The sequence below is a fragment of the Antechinus flavipes genome, chromosome 6 (assembly GCF_016432865.1).
Source record: "Antechinus flavipes isolate AdamAnt ecotype Samford, QLD, Australia chromosome 6, AdamAnt_v2, whole genome shotgun sequence".
Lineage (NCBI taxonomy): Eukaryota > Metazoa > Chordata > Mammalia > Dasyuromorphia > Dasyuridae > Antechinus > Antechinus flavipes.
In genome coordinates, this window is record NC_067403.1 from 52,794,064 (window position 1) to 52,811,607 (window position 17,544).

Below are 17,544 nucleotides of genomic sequence, written 5' to 3' on the forward strand. Positions count from 1 at the left end.
AGCACATCCCATTATTTACCAGCTCTATGTTTTTTGCTGACATGATTTTTCTTCAAATGGAATGCCCTCTGTCCTGTTCTTCCTGGTGATATACTATCCTAAAATTTTTCTTCTTAAATGAAATACTCTCCAACTTCCCCAAATGTTAATTATCTCTCTTATCTGATTTCATAAGACCTGAAATTCCTCTTGCCCACTTGTATTCTTATTTTTGTTCAGTTATTTCCAGTCACGTTCAACTCTTTGTGACCCTATGTGAGATTTTCTTGGCAAAGATGCTTGAATGGTTTGTCATTTCCTTCTCCAGATCATTTTACACATGAGGAAACTAAGGCAAGTAATTAAATGCCTTGAAAAGTGTCACACAGCTAATAACTATCTGAGTCCAGATTTGAACTCATGAAAATGAATCTTCCTGACTCCAGGCCAGGAACTCTGTTGACTGCACTACCAACTGCTTTACTTGTATTCTACTTATGTTTTATTTATGTATACTACCTCCCCTTTAGAGTTTGCAGATCTTAGCTCTCTATTTATCTCCTGGCACTCAGCATGGTTAACCACAAGTACACAAATACATGACAGCTGGGTGATTTCAATATCAAGGGCAATTCCAAGTATGGGAATTCTCCTTTCCAGTGCAGATTACAGTCTATCAGTGACTTAGGAGAAACAGCCAAAGAAATTATCCAAAACACATGAAGGTAAAGTTTTTTAACTTTTCTAGCTAACTAGTGACTTCCTAACTCCAAGTACAACATTCAATCCCACACTCCCCTGTTGTCAGCATGAATCAAACATAGTTTACTGCTGTTTGATAAACATCCACTGAATGAATGTTTACTACAACATGGTAGCATAGTGATGGAAAAGTTTAGGCTATTCATTCTTAATCATCCAACTTATGACCAAGCCTGATTTTAGCCCAATCCACGGCTAAACAGCAAAGTATGGCATCAAGTGTGATCAATAAGTTTTATTATTATTAAGTGCTTTACTAAGGTATAATACCAAAGTGCTATGGTATAGTACTTAAGCCCATACTTATTAAGTGCTAAAATAAATAGGACTTACTGTGTGCTAAGTGTTAGGGATACAAATAAAGTCCTTGTCCTTGAAGAACTTACATTGTTACTGGGAAGATACTATGCAACTTATACCCATATGTGTATATGTAAATATAAGTATATATGTATAAATATATCTCTATATCTCTCGCTATATATAGAATAAATGGGAGGTAATCTCAGAGAGAATTAAATTAGGTTAAAGACCAATGAAAAGGTGTGAGTTAGAAGATGAGTGTTGCGTGGAAAGAACAGAGAGATGAGTATTGTCACTGGATCATCAAATACATAGAAAGAAATAAAAATTTTAACATATTTAACATGTATTGGTCAACCTGCCTTTGGGGGGAGGGGATGAGGGGAAGGAGGAGAAAAATTGGAACAAAATATTTGGCAATTGTCAATGCTGTAAAATTACTCATGCATATAACCTGTAAATAAAAAGCAATAATTAAAAAAAAAGAAGAAGAAGAAATAAAAGATTAAAAAAAACTGTAATAGAAGGAATGGGCAAGTTTGTAAAGGGCTTTGAAAGCCAAACAGAAATCTTATTTGCTCCATTATTTTCTGCTCTTTCTATGACTTAAAGTATCAGGTCTACTATTGCACATATAGTTTCTGTTTAAATGCTCACCATCATTTTTCAGTGCTCCAAATCCTGTGACATATGCTGGAGTACCTGGCTTGATTTTATCAGAAGCATCTGGGAGGCACACTCGATGAACAGCATTTGTGTAAGGTACAGGACTAGAAAGCTGTACAACAGCAATGTCATTTTCATGGGATGGATACTTGTAGTTTTCATGAACAATAATCCTCTTGAACCTTCGCTTCTCTTTGGAAGGATTTATTCTTATACCAAAAGAAGCAGTCCATCTTGCTGGATCCTTATAACTGAAAAAGGGAATGAAAAGCACTTTCCATGAACTGCCACTATTTTATAATAGCACATTTCACTTCAAAGATGTTCAAATAACTCATTCATTTATGGAAGTTTTAAATTTCAATAAACAAAAATACTTTTTTTCAGCCCACATTGGTTTAAGAGAGAATGGGGGAATAGAACATGATTATAGTCTATAGGATGTAATTCCAACAATGTGCTTCCCAGAACTTCATTTTCTCTTCACCTGAAATAACCAGGTTCCTTTCATCTCCATATAACCCTATGTGGCATTAAAAAACATATGGGCAGAGTACACAATGTATATGCAAAAAGAGAGAAATTTATTGTTTCTGCCTTTAACCCTACTGTGCTGATCTGCTTTCTAATATAAACTCCTTGCAGGCAGGGATAATCTTGCTGTTTCTGTTTGTAACTCCATTATTCACCTGGCATATAATGAGCATTTAACAAATGTGTTTTTCTCATTCATTTATTTATAAGTATAAATAGTCTGACTATACTAGGAAATACATGATCCTTGACATTTCATTGAGATATCTTTAGGAATTACATATTTCAAAAAATGCACTGGGATAACCCATTTTATTCACTGCAACATAATAACCAAACTGCACTTATTTAAATTGGGGCTTATTTAAATTTTCCTCACCATACTTACTTCAAGAATTCATACAGCATCAATAGACATTTTATTAGAAAAAATTGATGCTATCATGAATCCTTGAAATAAATATGGTGATTAGGATTTTTTGCATGCAGATTAAAATCCTTCCATGACATTGGATATGATCTTCCCATGTTGTATTCTCTTCACGTGATAAATCTTTCTGTACTTAGCTAATTAGGCTGGTTCTTAAATAAAATGCACACAGTCTATCCCTAGTTCCACAACCCATAAGATCATAAGAATTGTAATAACAGAGCCAATGATATGTAATAGCGTAGAAGGAGGGAAGAGGAAAGACAGAGGGAAAAGGGGAGAAAAGGAGGGAAGAAAGAATAGGAAGGGAGGAAAAATAAAATACTGTTGAAAAACTTTAAAAAAAAAGATTCCCAAGACTTCTAGTTTCAATTAACAAGCTACTGAGAAATTATCATCCATGAATTTGTATCAAATCCATTTTTTATTTCCATTCTGTACCCTCTTTAAATAAAGAAGTCCTTTTGAAAAATACATCTACTGATTTTTCTTATGATAATTGTGAAATTATATATAGAAGAATTACACATATTTAACATATATTGGATAACTTGCCATCCAGAGGAGGAGGGAGGGGGAAGAAAAGAAGAAAAAATTTGGAACACAAGGGTTTGCAAGAGTGAATGTTGAAAGCTATTTTTGCATATATTTTGAAAATAAAAAACTTTTATTAAAAAACAAACAAAAAATGCATCTAACTTTAATTCATCATCTTCAAAATGATCTCTCCTCTTCTCAGAATCCAAACCACACTCCTTTCTCACTCATTCCCCTTCCAAGGGGAGCCTCTGGACTTACTTTCTGAAGCAATGAGCAGCACTGACAAGCCATGTAGCATTGATCAAGGTCGCCCCACAACGATGAACTCCATTATACTGTAAAGTGGCCTGCCAGGGCCATGCACCTTCTTCATGTACTTCTTGTCCCCCAACTATCCTGTCACTTGCGCTCATCCGTGTCCCACAGCCTGTCACAAAGAGAAGAGGATCTTAGTTTTTCTTCATTTTTGAGTGTAGTAATTTTACTTTTTCATATGCTACTATCTAGGAATTTCTTTTGGTTTTGTTCTTTTATTGTTTTGTATTGGAGAGGCAGGAAAGGTTAAAATTTATTTGCTTCCCACATACACCCCCCCTTTAAGGTGTAGCATTATATAGATTGTATTATAAAGCAGTCAATATACCCATGTGTTAACACCATGTGAAAACTTGCCCATACTCCCCATCTCCCTGATTCCATACCTACAATAACAAAAAAGGAAGAACATCTTTTAGACAGTGTGTCAATGTACTATAATCTCTCACCTATTAAATACAGTTTCTGGGGGCAACTAGTTGGTGCAGTGGATAAAGCACCAGCCCTGAAGTCAGGAGGACCTGAGTTCAAATCTGGCCTTGGACACTTAACACTTCTTAGCTGTGTAACCCTGGGCAAATCACTTAACCCCAATTGCCTCAACAACAACAAAAAAAAAAAATTAGTTTCTAAATCACTGGACTAAAGCATGGGATTACTGAAATAGGAGAGATATAGATCTAAAATTTTAGGATGAATACAAGGATTTCTTTGAGGGCTTCAGACACTCCATTAAAAGCATTTTTAAAAGGACCAGCTGTGCAAGTATGGGATTGTTATAGCATGGGGACTGTATATTTCTTGAGGCAAAGGGGGCCCAATGTTAAGGACCATGCCTAAGTGTGAAAGGGTAGGTCAATTCTCTGAAAGCCCCCATAGCTCTGAGTCATAACACACTTAAAGGAATTGCAAATCTGCCTTTACTGACCCATATGTTGCTTGTGAATTGGGAATGAAATAAATCAGAGGCAAGAGGGAAGAGGAGAGAGGTCAGAGAATGCAACTGCCTCTCAGTCTCCTTGTATCATCATCATCCTCCTCTCACAGGAAGAGATCTATTCTGTTGGTCAGAATTAGATCCCCAGCAGCCACTAACAGGTTGCTCCCATAACAGCCTAGCAATAGAACAAGAATATTATTTCATAGTCCCACTGTTAAATCACTTTTAGGAAAATGTCTATAATAGTATAATAGTATATAATAGAACTTCCTGTTTAATAGTTTATTTGACTCTCCTACCCTCCTAGGAATTGTAAGGCATAATGCTTGCTACTGACATAGGAGCTAAATTCTTAATTGGGAATGTGGCATCGTGGCTAGAGAGTTAGGATTTAAGTCCCACCTTGGGCACTTGCTACCTATGTAATATGGTAAAATTGTCCTCTTGGAAACTCTCTGAAACTCTAAATAGAGATGATACCATTCTGCATCTCCCATAGAAATGATAAATGGATATCCCTCCTTTATGCCAATGAAATTATAGGTCCAATCCCTATTTCTATCAGTAATAGGACCTGATGCTATGTTCTCTCCAAAGACACTCCTAAAAATAACTCTTTAGGAGCAAAAAAAAAAAAAAAAAAAAATACAACCCACACAGTTGAGTGATGTCAAATCCAGCATTCATTCCAAATTCTATAGACTCATAATAATAGTGGAAAGAATAATTAATTGAAATGGAAATCATATCAGCTAGTCCAATCATAGTCTGAATCATTATAATAGGTAAAGTCACTCTATGATGTCAACACATTGCTTTGATGCCCTCCCACATGAACATAGCTCTTTCTAGTTACACTATTGCTCTAAAACCAAATTGCTTCTGATAACTCACAAGAAGTGAGAATAATAACCTAATAATAATAATAATAACAACAATAAACCAGAGCAACTACCTATTCTGTATCTAAGGTAACTTCCCAAAGCTAAACCTAATTCAAAGAGAGAAATACATGTCCTTTACACTTTGTTTTATGTTAAGACAATTGTATTGTTATTTTAATAAATAACTAGAACTTACAGTTACTCAGATAGTTGTCCGTTTCTGTCTTGTTGATATCTGAAACACACAGAGACATAGAACAAGATGATCTCAGCACATATCAAACTTCCATTATACCACATTTGGTCACTCTGGGTTTACTTGGAAATTCAGACTACCTAATAGGCTTCCCATTGCAAATCAAATGCCGAGTGATAAAAATTACCTGGATTCTGTTATACAGAAAGCAACTGTGTATTTTGCATAACTTAATAATTTATTAAATTAACTGCTCCTAAAACTACTTATGTAACAATTGAAAAAATAGAATTGTATATCAATCAATCAACAAAAATATCTTCACCTACTACATACTGTGCAACTATATAATTACATTAAAAAAATGAAACCATCTCTATCTGCAAGGACTTTACGTCCTAATGGGGGAGACAAGAAGTATACACATACATATATAAAAAGTAGATAAATCCATGGTAGTATGGGAAGAAGGGCACTAGCAGGTGTGGAAATTAAGAAAGGCTTCATGCAGAAGATGGTACTTGAGCTGCATGTGAAGGCATGGAGCTGGCAGAGAGTGCCTTTGGTGAGGAGCAGAAAAGGACAGTGGCTGAATTCCCCAATGTGAAAGTGGGAGTAATATCTAGAGAGTCTAAAAAGATAGATTGAAGTCAGGTTGCAAGGAGCTTTAAAAGCTAAACAAAGGAGTTTATATTTTATCCTAGAAACATAGAAGCACTAGATTTAGTTGGGCAAGAGAGTCACTTCTTCAGAACTACACTTAAGGAAAATTATTTAGGCAACAGTGTGTAGGGTAGGCTAGAGTAGATAGAGCCTTGAGACAGAGAGAGCAATTAGAAGACTGTTGCAAGAATATAAGTGAGAGATGATGAGAGCCTGAATGAAGGTGGCAGCTGTGTGAGTGGAAGAGAGTGTTTATGCAAGAACTGTTGTGAAGCTAACCTATTACACTATAATCTTATAATATTCTTCTCTACAGGGGAACTGAAATAAGAGCTCCTCAAAAATGTCTTCAAATGTTATTTCATAGCTACTAATTTTTTAAATAACTGCTGATTTCTTGACTGAGAAACTACAAATCAGAAAAGCTTAAAATTAAATTTCTAATAGCCATTACCAAATGTTCACACAGAAATTAAAGGGTAAAGTATACCTGGAATTGTCATGTAAGTTAAGTATAAAATTGATAGGAAACAATTGGTAAAGGCATACCGCTGGCTCATGGACTAATTTACATTTTTAAGAGATCTCAATTGGATGGAGGATGATTCATATGTACTAGTTAAAGGCTCCAACTTGATACTTCAATTCAGGAACACGGCTTCTTTCTAAAATTACTGTATCTAACCTGTAGCTGGGATGATCTAGCCACAGGGTCTTAAGTATCATTTCAGAGGAAGGGATGGTAAGTAGGCATCTTGCTCCCTTATTCTTGGTCCCAGTGGATTTTCAACATTCCTAAAATATGCTGGCTCAAGATCCCCATAGGAGGAAGGAATAAATCCCTGCTTTGGAAAGAGAAGGTAGGGAAAATCTGTGGGAAATCTTAAATTCTTTTAAGTCAATTATCTCTTAGTCTCTGTAACTATAATACAAATTCCCTTATTTTATTTTAGACCTTGGGAAGATCTAGAATGAAAGAACAGAGCCCAGATTTCTCTAGATCCCTGGAATTTGGATTTAGGAAATCTGCCTATTATGGTCCTCCAGTCATCAGTAACATCACAAATATAAAGATCTAGAAACTCAAGCTCCCTTCTCATGATCATAAGGATATAAGTGAATAGTGACATTTTCTGAACAGGAACTCAGACTCAGGTGAAGAATACTCCTTTTTTGTTGCAAAATTTGACTAAAAGCATATTTTGTTTTCTTGAAAATGGACCTGTCCTACAAAACCACAACCTGAAGTCATAAAAATGTCTGATAAAATAACATGAATTCTCAAGAAAAGTATCCACATCTACAGGTTCCTTCTGACCAAAGGCATAAATATTTACTCAATCCTTACCAGAATTGCTTTTTAAACTACTTTGCTATATACCTCATCCAATTCTAGTGCAGATCAAATGAAATAATATGGATAGAATACTTTGTAAACTGGAAGGTAATCTCTCAGTGTGAACTGTTATTGTGAGAGGCAGCATAGCATAATATAGTACCATGGGAAAAAGTTTTAGAGAACTTGTATTTGAATCCCAGACTAAATATTTATCATCTGTTAGACACTGGGCAAGTGAATGTCCCCTCAGGCTCAATTTCCTTATCTACAAAAGAAGCAGGGTCTACAAGTCTAGACATAAATCACATGACATTATCTAATATGAGAAACCCACATTTGTTTAGAGAATTTAATTCTCTATGACATCCATCAGAATTTTTTAATGGTGCTCATCTGACAAATTTCAATGTTTCACACAACGGAATAAATCATTTCTCCAAACGGCACACTAATTGCAACATAGGACTACAAGCAGTTTTAGAATGTTCAGTCCAAACTTACCTGTCTTCTAGATGAAAAAACTGAGGCCCCAGAAAAGTTGAAGTGGCTTTCCCAAGCCACACGAATAATTAATGTCAGAGCTAGGATTAGAAACATTATTTCCTGTCTTCCTGGAAGTTCTGTTTCTACTACAATGTAACCAAAAAAAAGTAGTAACTTCCTCAATTAGATCTTTCCTTAATTCAAAATCATTTCAGATCCATCACATTTAAATAAAACCAATTGAAACATTGTAAGTACCTTCAGGAAAGAGACTCTTTTTTGTTTTTATTTGTATTCCCAGTGTTTACCCAAGTACCTGATGCATAGGGATGGATGTTGACAAAAGTGCCAGACTAGGATCAGGGAAGCTTGGCATTTAGTACTACATTACATATATAGACATGCAAACAAATGAGGGGAGAAAAGAGATAAGGGAGAGACAGAGAGAAAAACAGAGAGACAGAGACAGACACACACACAAGAAAGACAGAGACAGAGACAGAAAGAAGGAGGAAGAGAAAGAAGGGGGAGGACAGTATGAAGAGCTAGCTTGGAAACCAGGGAGACATGCATTTAAATTCTGTTTCTGAGATACACTGGCTGTGTGTCCCTAAGTAGATCATTTAACACCTCAAAGATCTAGGTAACTTTTGTTGTAAAGAATTTGAGAGAAGATACTGACCTGCATTGTAGAGGAAACTTTCTTACCAAGGGGCTTATGATTTTAATAAAGTCATGGATTTAGTCCCTTTCCTACCCATATGTGTGTGTGTGGGGGGGGGTATATATATATGTTTGTGTGTGTGTGTGTGTGTGTGTGTGTGTGTGTGTGTAATAACTTACATTTGAGAATTTACTCATTTATTTGAGAAGAGAGATGAATGGGATAAAGTACTTTTCATGCACTATGACCTCAGAAGAACTGAGAGAAGAGAGAATCATAGTAAGAAGACAAGGTTCCCTTGTTTTATTTCCAGTCATCTATGGATGATGGACAAGAAAATGTTGCCCAGGGTCATGAGAAGGATACTCTGCTAGATGTTTTTGTCTTTGGAAGCTGAAAAACAGCACTGAGCCCTATCCTCTTTTATTTATTTTAGCCCTATCTTATTTTAGAAGTATGGGAATACTGTGCAGTCTCATTTTAGGAACTGGTTAGACTCTACACAGGGGTCCTCAAACTATGGGCTGCAGGCCAGATGCAGCAGCTAAGGACGTTTATCCCCCTCACCCAGGGCTATGAAGTTTCTTTATTTAAAGATCCACAAAACAAAGTTTTTGTTTTAACTATAGTCTGTTCCTCCAACAGTCCTAGGGACAGTGAAATGGCCCCCCTATTTTAAAAGTTTGAGGACCCTTGCAAAAACAAGAGCAAAAAGGAGAAGAAAGGAGAGGAAAGGAGAGGAAAGGAGAGGAGAGGAGAGGAGAAAAGAGATAAGAGGAGGAAGCAGGGGAGGAAAGGAGAAGGAGGAGGGAAGAGGGAGAGGAAAAGAAAAAAGATGGGGAAAGAAAGGGAGAGAAAAATGCCCCAAACCCACATTAATACTGCTCTGTGCAAGAAAGGTAAATTGCAGAAAATGGGAAAACTTGCTTGTGAGCTCAACTGATGAAGGGTCTACTTTGGGGGGCCCAGTTGCGTGTTGGAGTTTCTCTTGTAGTACACGTTGAATTGTTTTTTTTATGGATTCAGGACTCTGTGTAGAGGGGAATCTAAAAATCATCAGCATGTGGGCCACCACTCCAGGGTCCTGGGGACTATGCAATACACAAAACAAAGCAAAACAAACATAAGACAAAAAATTCAGGAAACAAATAAAGGCTCTAATAATATGAACAGCTTATATTTATACTGTATTCTACAGTTACACCATAGCATATATTATTTTTTTTTTTTTAGCCCTCATAGCAATCCTATGAAACATACAATCCAAATGTAATTTTCAGGCAAAGAAACTGAAGCACCTGGAGGAACAAAGAGATCTTCCCAAAGTTATATGGTTAATAAATATGGAGGTTCCAGTAGAAATCCAAGTCTGCTCTCAAGGCCACTGCTCTTTCCACCCCATGATGCTATTGGCTTTTGTTGACTTTTCCTTTTGTTTCCTTATTCGTTTGACTAATAAAATGAGTGTTAGATTATTATCTGAATCAATAGTAAGGCAATTTATAGGATCACAGATTTTGAACTGGAAGAGATTAACTAACCCAACACCTTCATTTTCTTAAGGAGATACTAAAGGATTTCCAGGAAAATGAAATGATTTGCCCCAAAGTCTTCCAGGAAGTAAGCATCAGAACCAGATTTGAATCTAGTTCCTCTGACTCCAGAGTCAATGTTCTGAAGGGAGGCAGGATTTAGATAGCAATTGAAGGAAGCCAAGAAGAGAAGATGAAAAAGGAGAGCTTTCTACCACACTCCATTAACTCTCATATTTAGCTTCACCCATAATAATAATAATAAAAAAAAATCTGCTGTGCCTCTGACAACAACTATCCATAAAATAAATGCATGATATTGGAGTTAGAGGGTGTGAAGGACATATAAAAACACAATACCGCTGTTATAAAAAATATTCCAACACAAACACATGCTAAGGATTATGTCAACATCAATCTTCATATGCAAAGGAAAATGCTTTATATCCACATACCTGAACTTAATAACCTGGGACTTGATGAATTCTCTCCTTAAACTGGATTGATAAAATGCATTTTTAACCTGTTTCAGAAACATTCAAAATGTTAATAAGAGAGCACTGACATGCATATCACATCACAGAGAATTCACTGGATCATTCCAAACAAGGTTTGCACATTTCCTTCTTCTCTGAACCTGCCTTGGGAATAATTGAATGTAGAATAATGCTAGAGCAAGGGTTGCTTATGTTTTGCATTTCATATACCCCTTTGGCTGTCCGGTGCAATCAATGGATGCCTTCTTAAAATAATGTCTCAAAATGTTTGGGATTACAAAGGAAACCAATTGTATAGAAAAATATTTTGTTTGGAAAGCCCATAGACTCCAAGTGGAGAACCCCTGCTCTAAAAGAAGAAAGAGGAAGGAATGGATCCATACCACCATTCTAGAGAAGGGGGGGGGGGCAAAAAACACATTCAAAGATGATAGAAGTTTTGGCAGTTTCAGATATTGGATATTTTCTTACATCTTACTACTCACTATATATTCTTCCATTCAGTAACAATAGCCTCCTGGTTATTACAAGAATAAGATACTCCATTTCTCAGGTCTGAACATTTTCTCTCTCTGTCCCCTCATGCCTAGTATGCTTTCTCTTCTCAGCTCTGTCTATTGGTTTCCTTTATTTTATTTTTGTTTTTAGCTTTTAGAAAAGCTATTTACTGGGAAAGTATAGCAAAAAGAGTAAGTACAAATATTCTCCTTCTCCCAAGTTTGAGGCAGACTATCTCAAAAGTTACAGCAAACTCTAGTGGAAGAATGGGCTTAAGCTTAGAGCACAATCTTAGTAAAGGACACATGTAAAAAATATATGCAATCAAGGAGATAAATTCATAATTCCTAATTATTGGAAGTACTTTCTTGGATACATAACCAAATTTAACTGTCTTCTCTTATATAACAAGTAAAGTCTCATCTTCTACAGGAAGCTTTTCTCAATTCCTCTTATTTCTGGTACCTTCCTTCTTTTAATTATTCCTTTTTATTCACATCTCTAGCTATCTAGCTATCTAGCTATTTTTTTTCATATATAATAGAGAGAAAGAGATAATTGTGTATATATACATAAACATATATATGTATGTGAGTTTATTATTTGTACATATTTGTTTACTTGTTGTTTTCCCCTCCCCATTAGATTGTTAGTTTTTTGAAGATAGGTATTATCTTTTAGATTGTTAGTTTTTTGAGGACAGGTATTATCTTTTTCCTCTTTTTGTATTCCCAACACTTAACATAGTGTCTGTCATATAGTAGGCGTTTAATAAATGTTTATTACTTGAGTAAGTGGAGGCTAGCAAGAAACTAGAATATACAAATAACTGGGAACAGAAGGGATTGACTAATATTATTCTCTCTATGCTTCAGAGCAGAAATTTGAATCTTAGCACTTAACCTAGATAACTAGACTTGCACTCCTAAGCTTAGAGTTTGATTAAGGATTAAAAAGATTTGGGCTGTCTCTGTCTCAGAGAAGTGATACATGTTTATTAGCCTATGTAAAGGTTCTTTTAATGTATTCTTTTTTCCCCTTGTGACTCGAATAAAGAACTATTTATTATTATTATTTATGTAAAGTCATTCAGCAGCAAAAATGAAAGAACAGTTTTCTCTTAGTGAGTGACAGTTAATTCAAAAATCTATACATACATACATACACACATGCCACACTTTTATGCCAAAAAAAAGTGCTGCCAGTCTTAAAACCAATCAACATTTATTAAGCACCTTCTATGTACTATACATTGTCAAAAGCAACATTTTAGTGGATAGAGGCTGCAAGCTATCCAGGAGATAAAAAGTTCTTGGCATTTCCTCAGAGCTCCTCCAGATGTTGCATGGAGTTCATAAAAGCCATCGTGAGCACCTTACTGCCAGGAACAAATCCTGCTTACACTTGGCTATTTGACACCTTTCCTAGAAGTTAAATATGTGAGGACTTATTCTTTCCTCCCCCAGGAAAAATTCTAGTTATTCCACAGGGTATCAGTCAAGGGCAAAGCTCCCCCCAGTTTAGTATGGTGATAGCCAGAAGTCATTAGACTCTGAGGTTCAATTCTGTACTGTTCATTTTCCACATGTATTAGAGTTTTTTGTCCCTCATCCCTATGGAGAAAGAGGCTTCTTGCTATTTAAGGAACATCCATGTCATTGCTCAGAACAGCCACTAGAAGGCGCCTGATAACAATCAACTCACAGGAGATTTATAGTTCTTTAGGATTTACTCCAAAAACCAAAAGGAAAACAAACAAAACAACAACAGCAACTATTTTTCAACATTTCATTGTGTTAAAGTCATGTCTGACTGTGATCCCATTTTGGGGTTTTCTTGGCAAAGATACGGAGTAGTTTGCTATTTCCTTTTCCAATTCATTTTGCAATGAGCAATTAGAGCAAATAAGAGGTTAAGTCATTTACCAATGGTCTCACAACTAGCGAGTGTCCGAGGCTGGATTTGAACTCATGAAAATGAGTCTTCCTGATTCCAAGCTCAGTACTCTATTTACCAAACATCTACCTGCCCTTTCCTGTGGTATACTGAATAATAAGCCATACTGTAATAGAATTACTCATAAGATATTTACATCCATAACTCTCTACAGTTATTGGAAGTACTCCCATATAATTAGGAACTGCCAATCATTATTGTAGAATATTTCGAGGATAAAGCTTTTACCAAAAAGGGTTCACCTTAGTAACTTTGTATCTATGCTCTGGGATATCACTGCTACCAGCCTTCCTCCTGCCAGGTTTACAAAATAATGGTTCAAACTTTTCAAGCAGTTGATAAAGTATGTTCCTCCCAACAGCTCTGGGTGATAGGCAGTAGAAACATTCTCCTCCTCGTGTTTCCAATTAAGAAAACCAAATTAAGAAGAAGTAATTGCTTTAGTCCTAAAAGCAATGAATGCCAGCACTACAACTCAAAAACAGGACTTGTCACACTATGCAGCCATGATTATCTCTGTCCCTGACCATTCTACTGTAGAAAGAAAAAGTTGACAGAGCAACATGGAAAGAATGTCAGCTGATTTGTGTTTGCATCTTTGTTCTGCTTATTGGCTATCCTTGCACAAGTCACATAAGCTCTTACAGTCCCCAATTCTCCTCCAGGAAAATGAGAGAGTTAAACTATCCTGTTGCAAAGGCTCCTTTCAACTCTAAATCTCTGATTTTATGAAAGTCATTCTGAAAGTGAAATGGAAATGCAGAACTCAAAGGATTGAACCATATTCCTGCTTTAAGGTTTGCAAAGTATTTTACAAAATCTGATTTATCTTCACACCAACTCTGGGAATTATGATCCTACTCTACAGATGAAAATAATGGAGACAAGATAGCAGATAAGACTTATTCGGGGTCATACAGCTAGCAAGCACCTGCTTTTAATGCAGTTCTTCCTGATTCCAGGTCCAGCACTCTATTCCCTGGACTACTAAACTGTCCTACAGAAGTAATTTCTACAGATTTTCCATTCTTCTATTGTTTTCTAGAATTTGTTATTCCCTTCAAAACTCTGCTTAAGTGTTGACACTTTCTTAAGCATTTCTTGGCTTCCCACCCTGATCTCACCCTGTTAATGATCTCAACAAATCCCACACCCAAAAAATTTATCTTGTGTGATTTGTACTATATGTGTGTGCATGTATGTATTTATAACTATATATCTTTATTTACATTTTTATTTAAATAGAAATGTAAATTTTAAATTAAAATTTTTTAAATAAAAATATAAATAATATATAATCATGGTAATAATTATATAATTAATATATTGATGTATTAATTAATATATAATAATTAATATAATTATAAATACATACATGCACACATACATATATTTTTTTGGCTGAGGCAATTGGAGTTAAGTGATTTGCCATGGTCACAGATCTAGGAAGTGTTAAGTATCTGAGGCCAAATTTGAACTCGAGTCCTCCTGATTTCAGGGCTGGTGCTCTATCCACTGCACCACTTAGCTGCCCCTAGTCAGATATTTTCATTTACATATGCTGTGTCCTCCTCCCCTTCCCCACAATAGAATGTAAGCTCCTTGTGAGAAGAAACCATTTCATTTTGCCATTAGATCAAGATTGCCTATGGATAGCAATTTAGTAAACGTGCACTAATTGGTTGACTCTGAACTTAAGTTGACATCAACTTAGAACTAGAAGAGATCAGAGAGGGGATCTCCTGTAGAGAGCCAGAACGCTGGAGAAGTATACTTGAAACTAAGTGTTAACTCAGAGGAACTGATAAGACAATGGTTATCTAATTTAGCATGGTGATGAATAGTTCTCTAGTTCAGTTCATGTACTTAGTACTTAGTTCTACAAGATTCACACCTACAATGATATAATTATAACAGAGTATATAAGAGCCAACAAGGACTGGATGAAAGACATTCACTTCATCTCCACAAACCAGGAGGCTGGCTTGTCCTCCTTCATTTCTCCACTGAGACCAAAACCCATCTGAAGGACCTCCAGAAAGGTAGCCCGAGCCCCAGGTGAAGGAGACAGATTGTGAAGGAGACGATAAAGAATTTGGACTTTATCCCTGGCTATTCTCATGGTGATTCCTCTGCTGAAACAAAGGCTGGTCCAAAGACCTCCAGAGAGCTAAATCAGAACATTACAATCTAGTGTAACACCCCAATTTACAGATAAAGAAACTGAGACTCAGAGATTTTAAGTGACTTGCTCAGAGTCATATGGTTAGTAAACATTAGAACTAGGAATCAAGTCCACATTTTCTGCCTCCATATATATCCTTGAATTTTGATTTTTAATCAACTGTTTGCCTGAACGTTCTGAAACTTGAGAGTTCTGTCTCAATATGGAAGAGACATCCACAAAGTCTGGAATGAAGATATAAATTTTACTGTCATAATCACATTTTAATATCCCTTAGTTATGCAGCCCAATTGGTCACCATCCCCATCAATGACAAAGAAAGATGAGAAGGAAGAGATAAGTGGAATGGCCAATCATTTCAGCCTTGACAGAGAGCACTCAGTTCAGGTGGTTTAAATCGGTATTAATTGTATTACTGTAAATCAAAGTGAATCAGAACAACACAGGGAGAAGAAGATTCTGACTTACGATTGATTCTATCCTCTGGCTCATTTCTGTGAAGTTTGTGGTAGCTTCTTTATCAAACTCATGGAAGTATTTGTCACTGGTGAATGACAAGGTACTATAGTAATTGTAGGGCTTTCGGGTATCTGCAAGGAGGAAGGAGATGTTATGAGATTCAGTAATATAAAGACAGAAAATGCCACTGGGTTCTTAAGGTGAGTCTGTAAACACTCTGATGTAACTGTTTACAAGTTACTCAATTCATTTCTGAAGAGGCTACATCAAAGCCAAGCTGAGACCACAGACAACAAACAATGGCTTCCCAAAGGTGACTACACCTTTATGTCCCATGGGTTGATTGCCTCAATATACCAGTAAAAAACAAATTTTCTTTCATTCCTCAAAGTATTTGCATACACCCAATTTTATTATTTTTACTCCCCCACCCTGCTTGCCTGTCAATCTCATTAGATTATAAATTCAGAGTTGAAAAGGGTCCTAGATATTAACTCTGTGTTCCTCATTTTACAGAGGAGAAAAGTGATACTCATAGAGAATAAATGGCTTATCCTGAATTACACGGCTAGTAAGTTCTTGAAGCAGGATTCTAATCCAGATTTTCGTGATTCCAATTCCTGCATTTTTATCTATTATGCTATGTTACCTCTTTCCTACCTTCTGGGCAAAACATGGAACAGGTCAGAGGCTATCCTTCTTAGATCTACGATTTTTGTTATTGTCACAAGAAGATGCATATCATAAGCCCTTCTCTCCATCCCCTTGTAAAAAGGTGAAAAGGAAGGGCAACTAGATGGTGCAGTAGATAGAATGCTGGCCCTGAAGTCAGGAGAAACTGAATTCAAATCTGCCCTCGGACACTTAATATTTCCTAACTATATGACCCTGGGCAAGTCACTTAACCCTAATTAGCTCAACAAAAGGTGAAAAGGGAGAAAAGTAGGAAGAATATTAGGGGGTCAGAGCCTTCCATATCAACCATATCAGCAACTTGTTTCTTCCCAGTGATCTCTCTGGCGTACAAGGTTTAAATAGAAAGTCTTAAGATTGAGCTTTTGATAACCATGCCAGAATTATCCATCAATCTGATCTAGCAAGAACAGAGTAAGAAAAACAGTTTTTAAAAAGGCCTTTGAGCACCCAAAATTTATCCACCACAATTTATGAATTTTCCAGAGATCCCTTCAAACCTTCACTTAGAATTTTTGCTTTTATAAAATTCTAACAAGCAGGTTTCTAAGTCCATACACAGAAGGGCAATGAAGGTGTTGCATATGGCTTGCCTAAAGATGGGGGAAATGACATCTAACAGTAGAGAAGACACAGCATTAACAAAACAAAACAAAGGTTGGGAGGGGACTAGATGGTGTAGATGATAGAGCACAGGACCTGAGTTCTAATCCAGCCTCAGACACTTAACATTTAATACTTAACACTTACTAACTGTGTAACCCTGGGCAAATCACTTAGCCCCCACTTGTCTCAAAACAAAACAAAAAAACAGGTACAAAAAACCTTGAGTCACAGCCATTTGAAACATTTAGTGTAGCCCCAAGTAGTCATAAATCATCTCAATAAAATATCATAGTACAATTAATATTGATGAGAATGAATTTAAGTTATCAAGGAATAAGTCATGTTATATATTTTAAGACAGAATAATATATGATATACTTTAGAAAGATTTTCATATAAAATTGTTTATTACTATAGTTT

General features: G+C 36.1%; 1 protein-coding gene across 1 annotated transcript in view; it reads right to left on the minus strand.

Annotated features, from left to right (window-relative positions):
* The window catches only part of LOC127540495 (transmembrane protease serine 11E-like), a 64,111-nt gene that overhangs the window by 6,081 nt on the left and 40,486 nt on the right, over positions 1 to 17,544 (minus strand). Inside the window, exons 3-8 of the mRNA XM_051965213.1 lie at positions 15,835 to 15,956; positions 10,686 to 10,753; positions 9,626 to 9,789; positions 5,550 to 5,588; positions 3,473 to 3,641; positions 1,702 to 1,961 (exon numbers count right to left, since the gene is read on the minus strand). Of these exons, the coding sequence (XP_051821173.1) occupies positions 1,702 to 1,961; positions 3,473 to 3,641; positions 5,550 to 5,588; positions 9,626 to 9,789; positions 10,686 to 10,753; positions 15,835 to 15,956 (822 nt within the window). The remainder of the gene's footprint in view (positions 1 to 1,701; positions 1,962 to 3,472; positions 3,642 to 5,549; positions 5,589 to 9,625; positions 9,790 to 10,685; positions 10,754 to 15,834; positions 15,957 to 17,544) is intronic.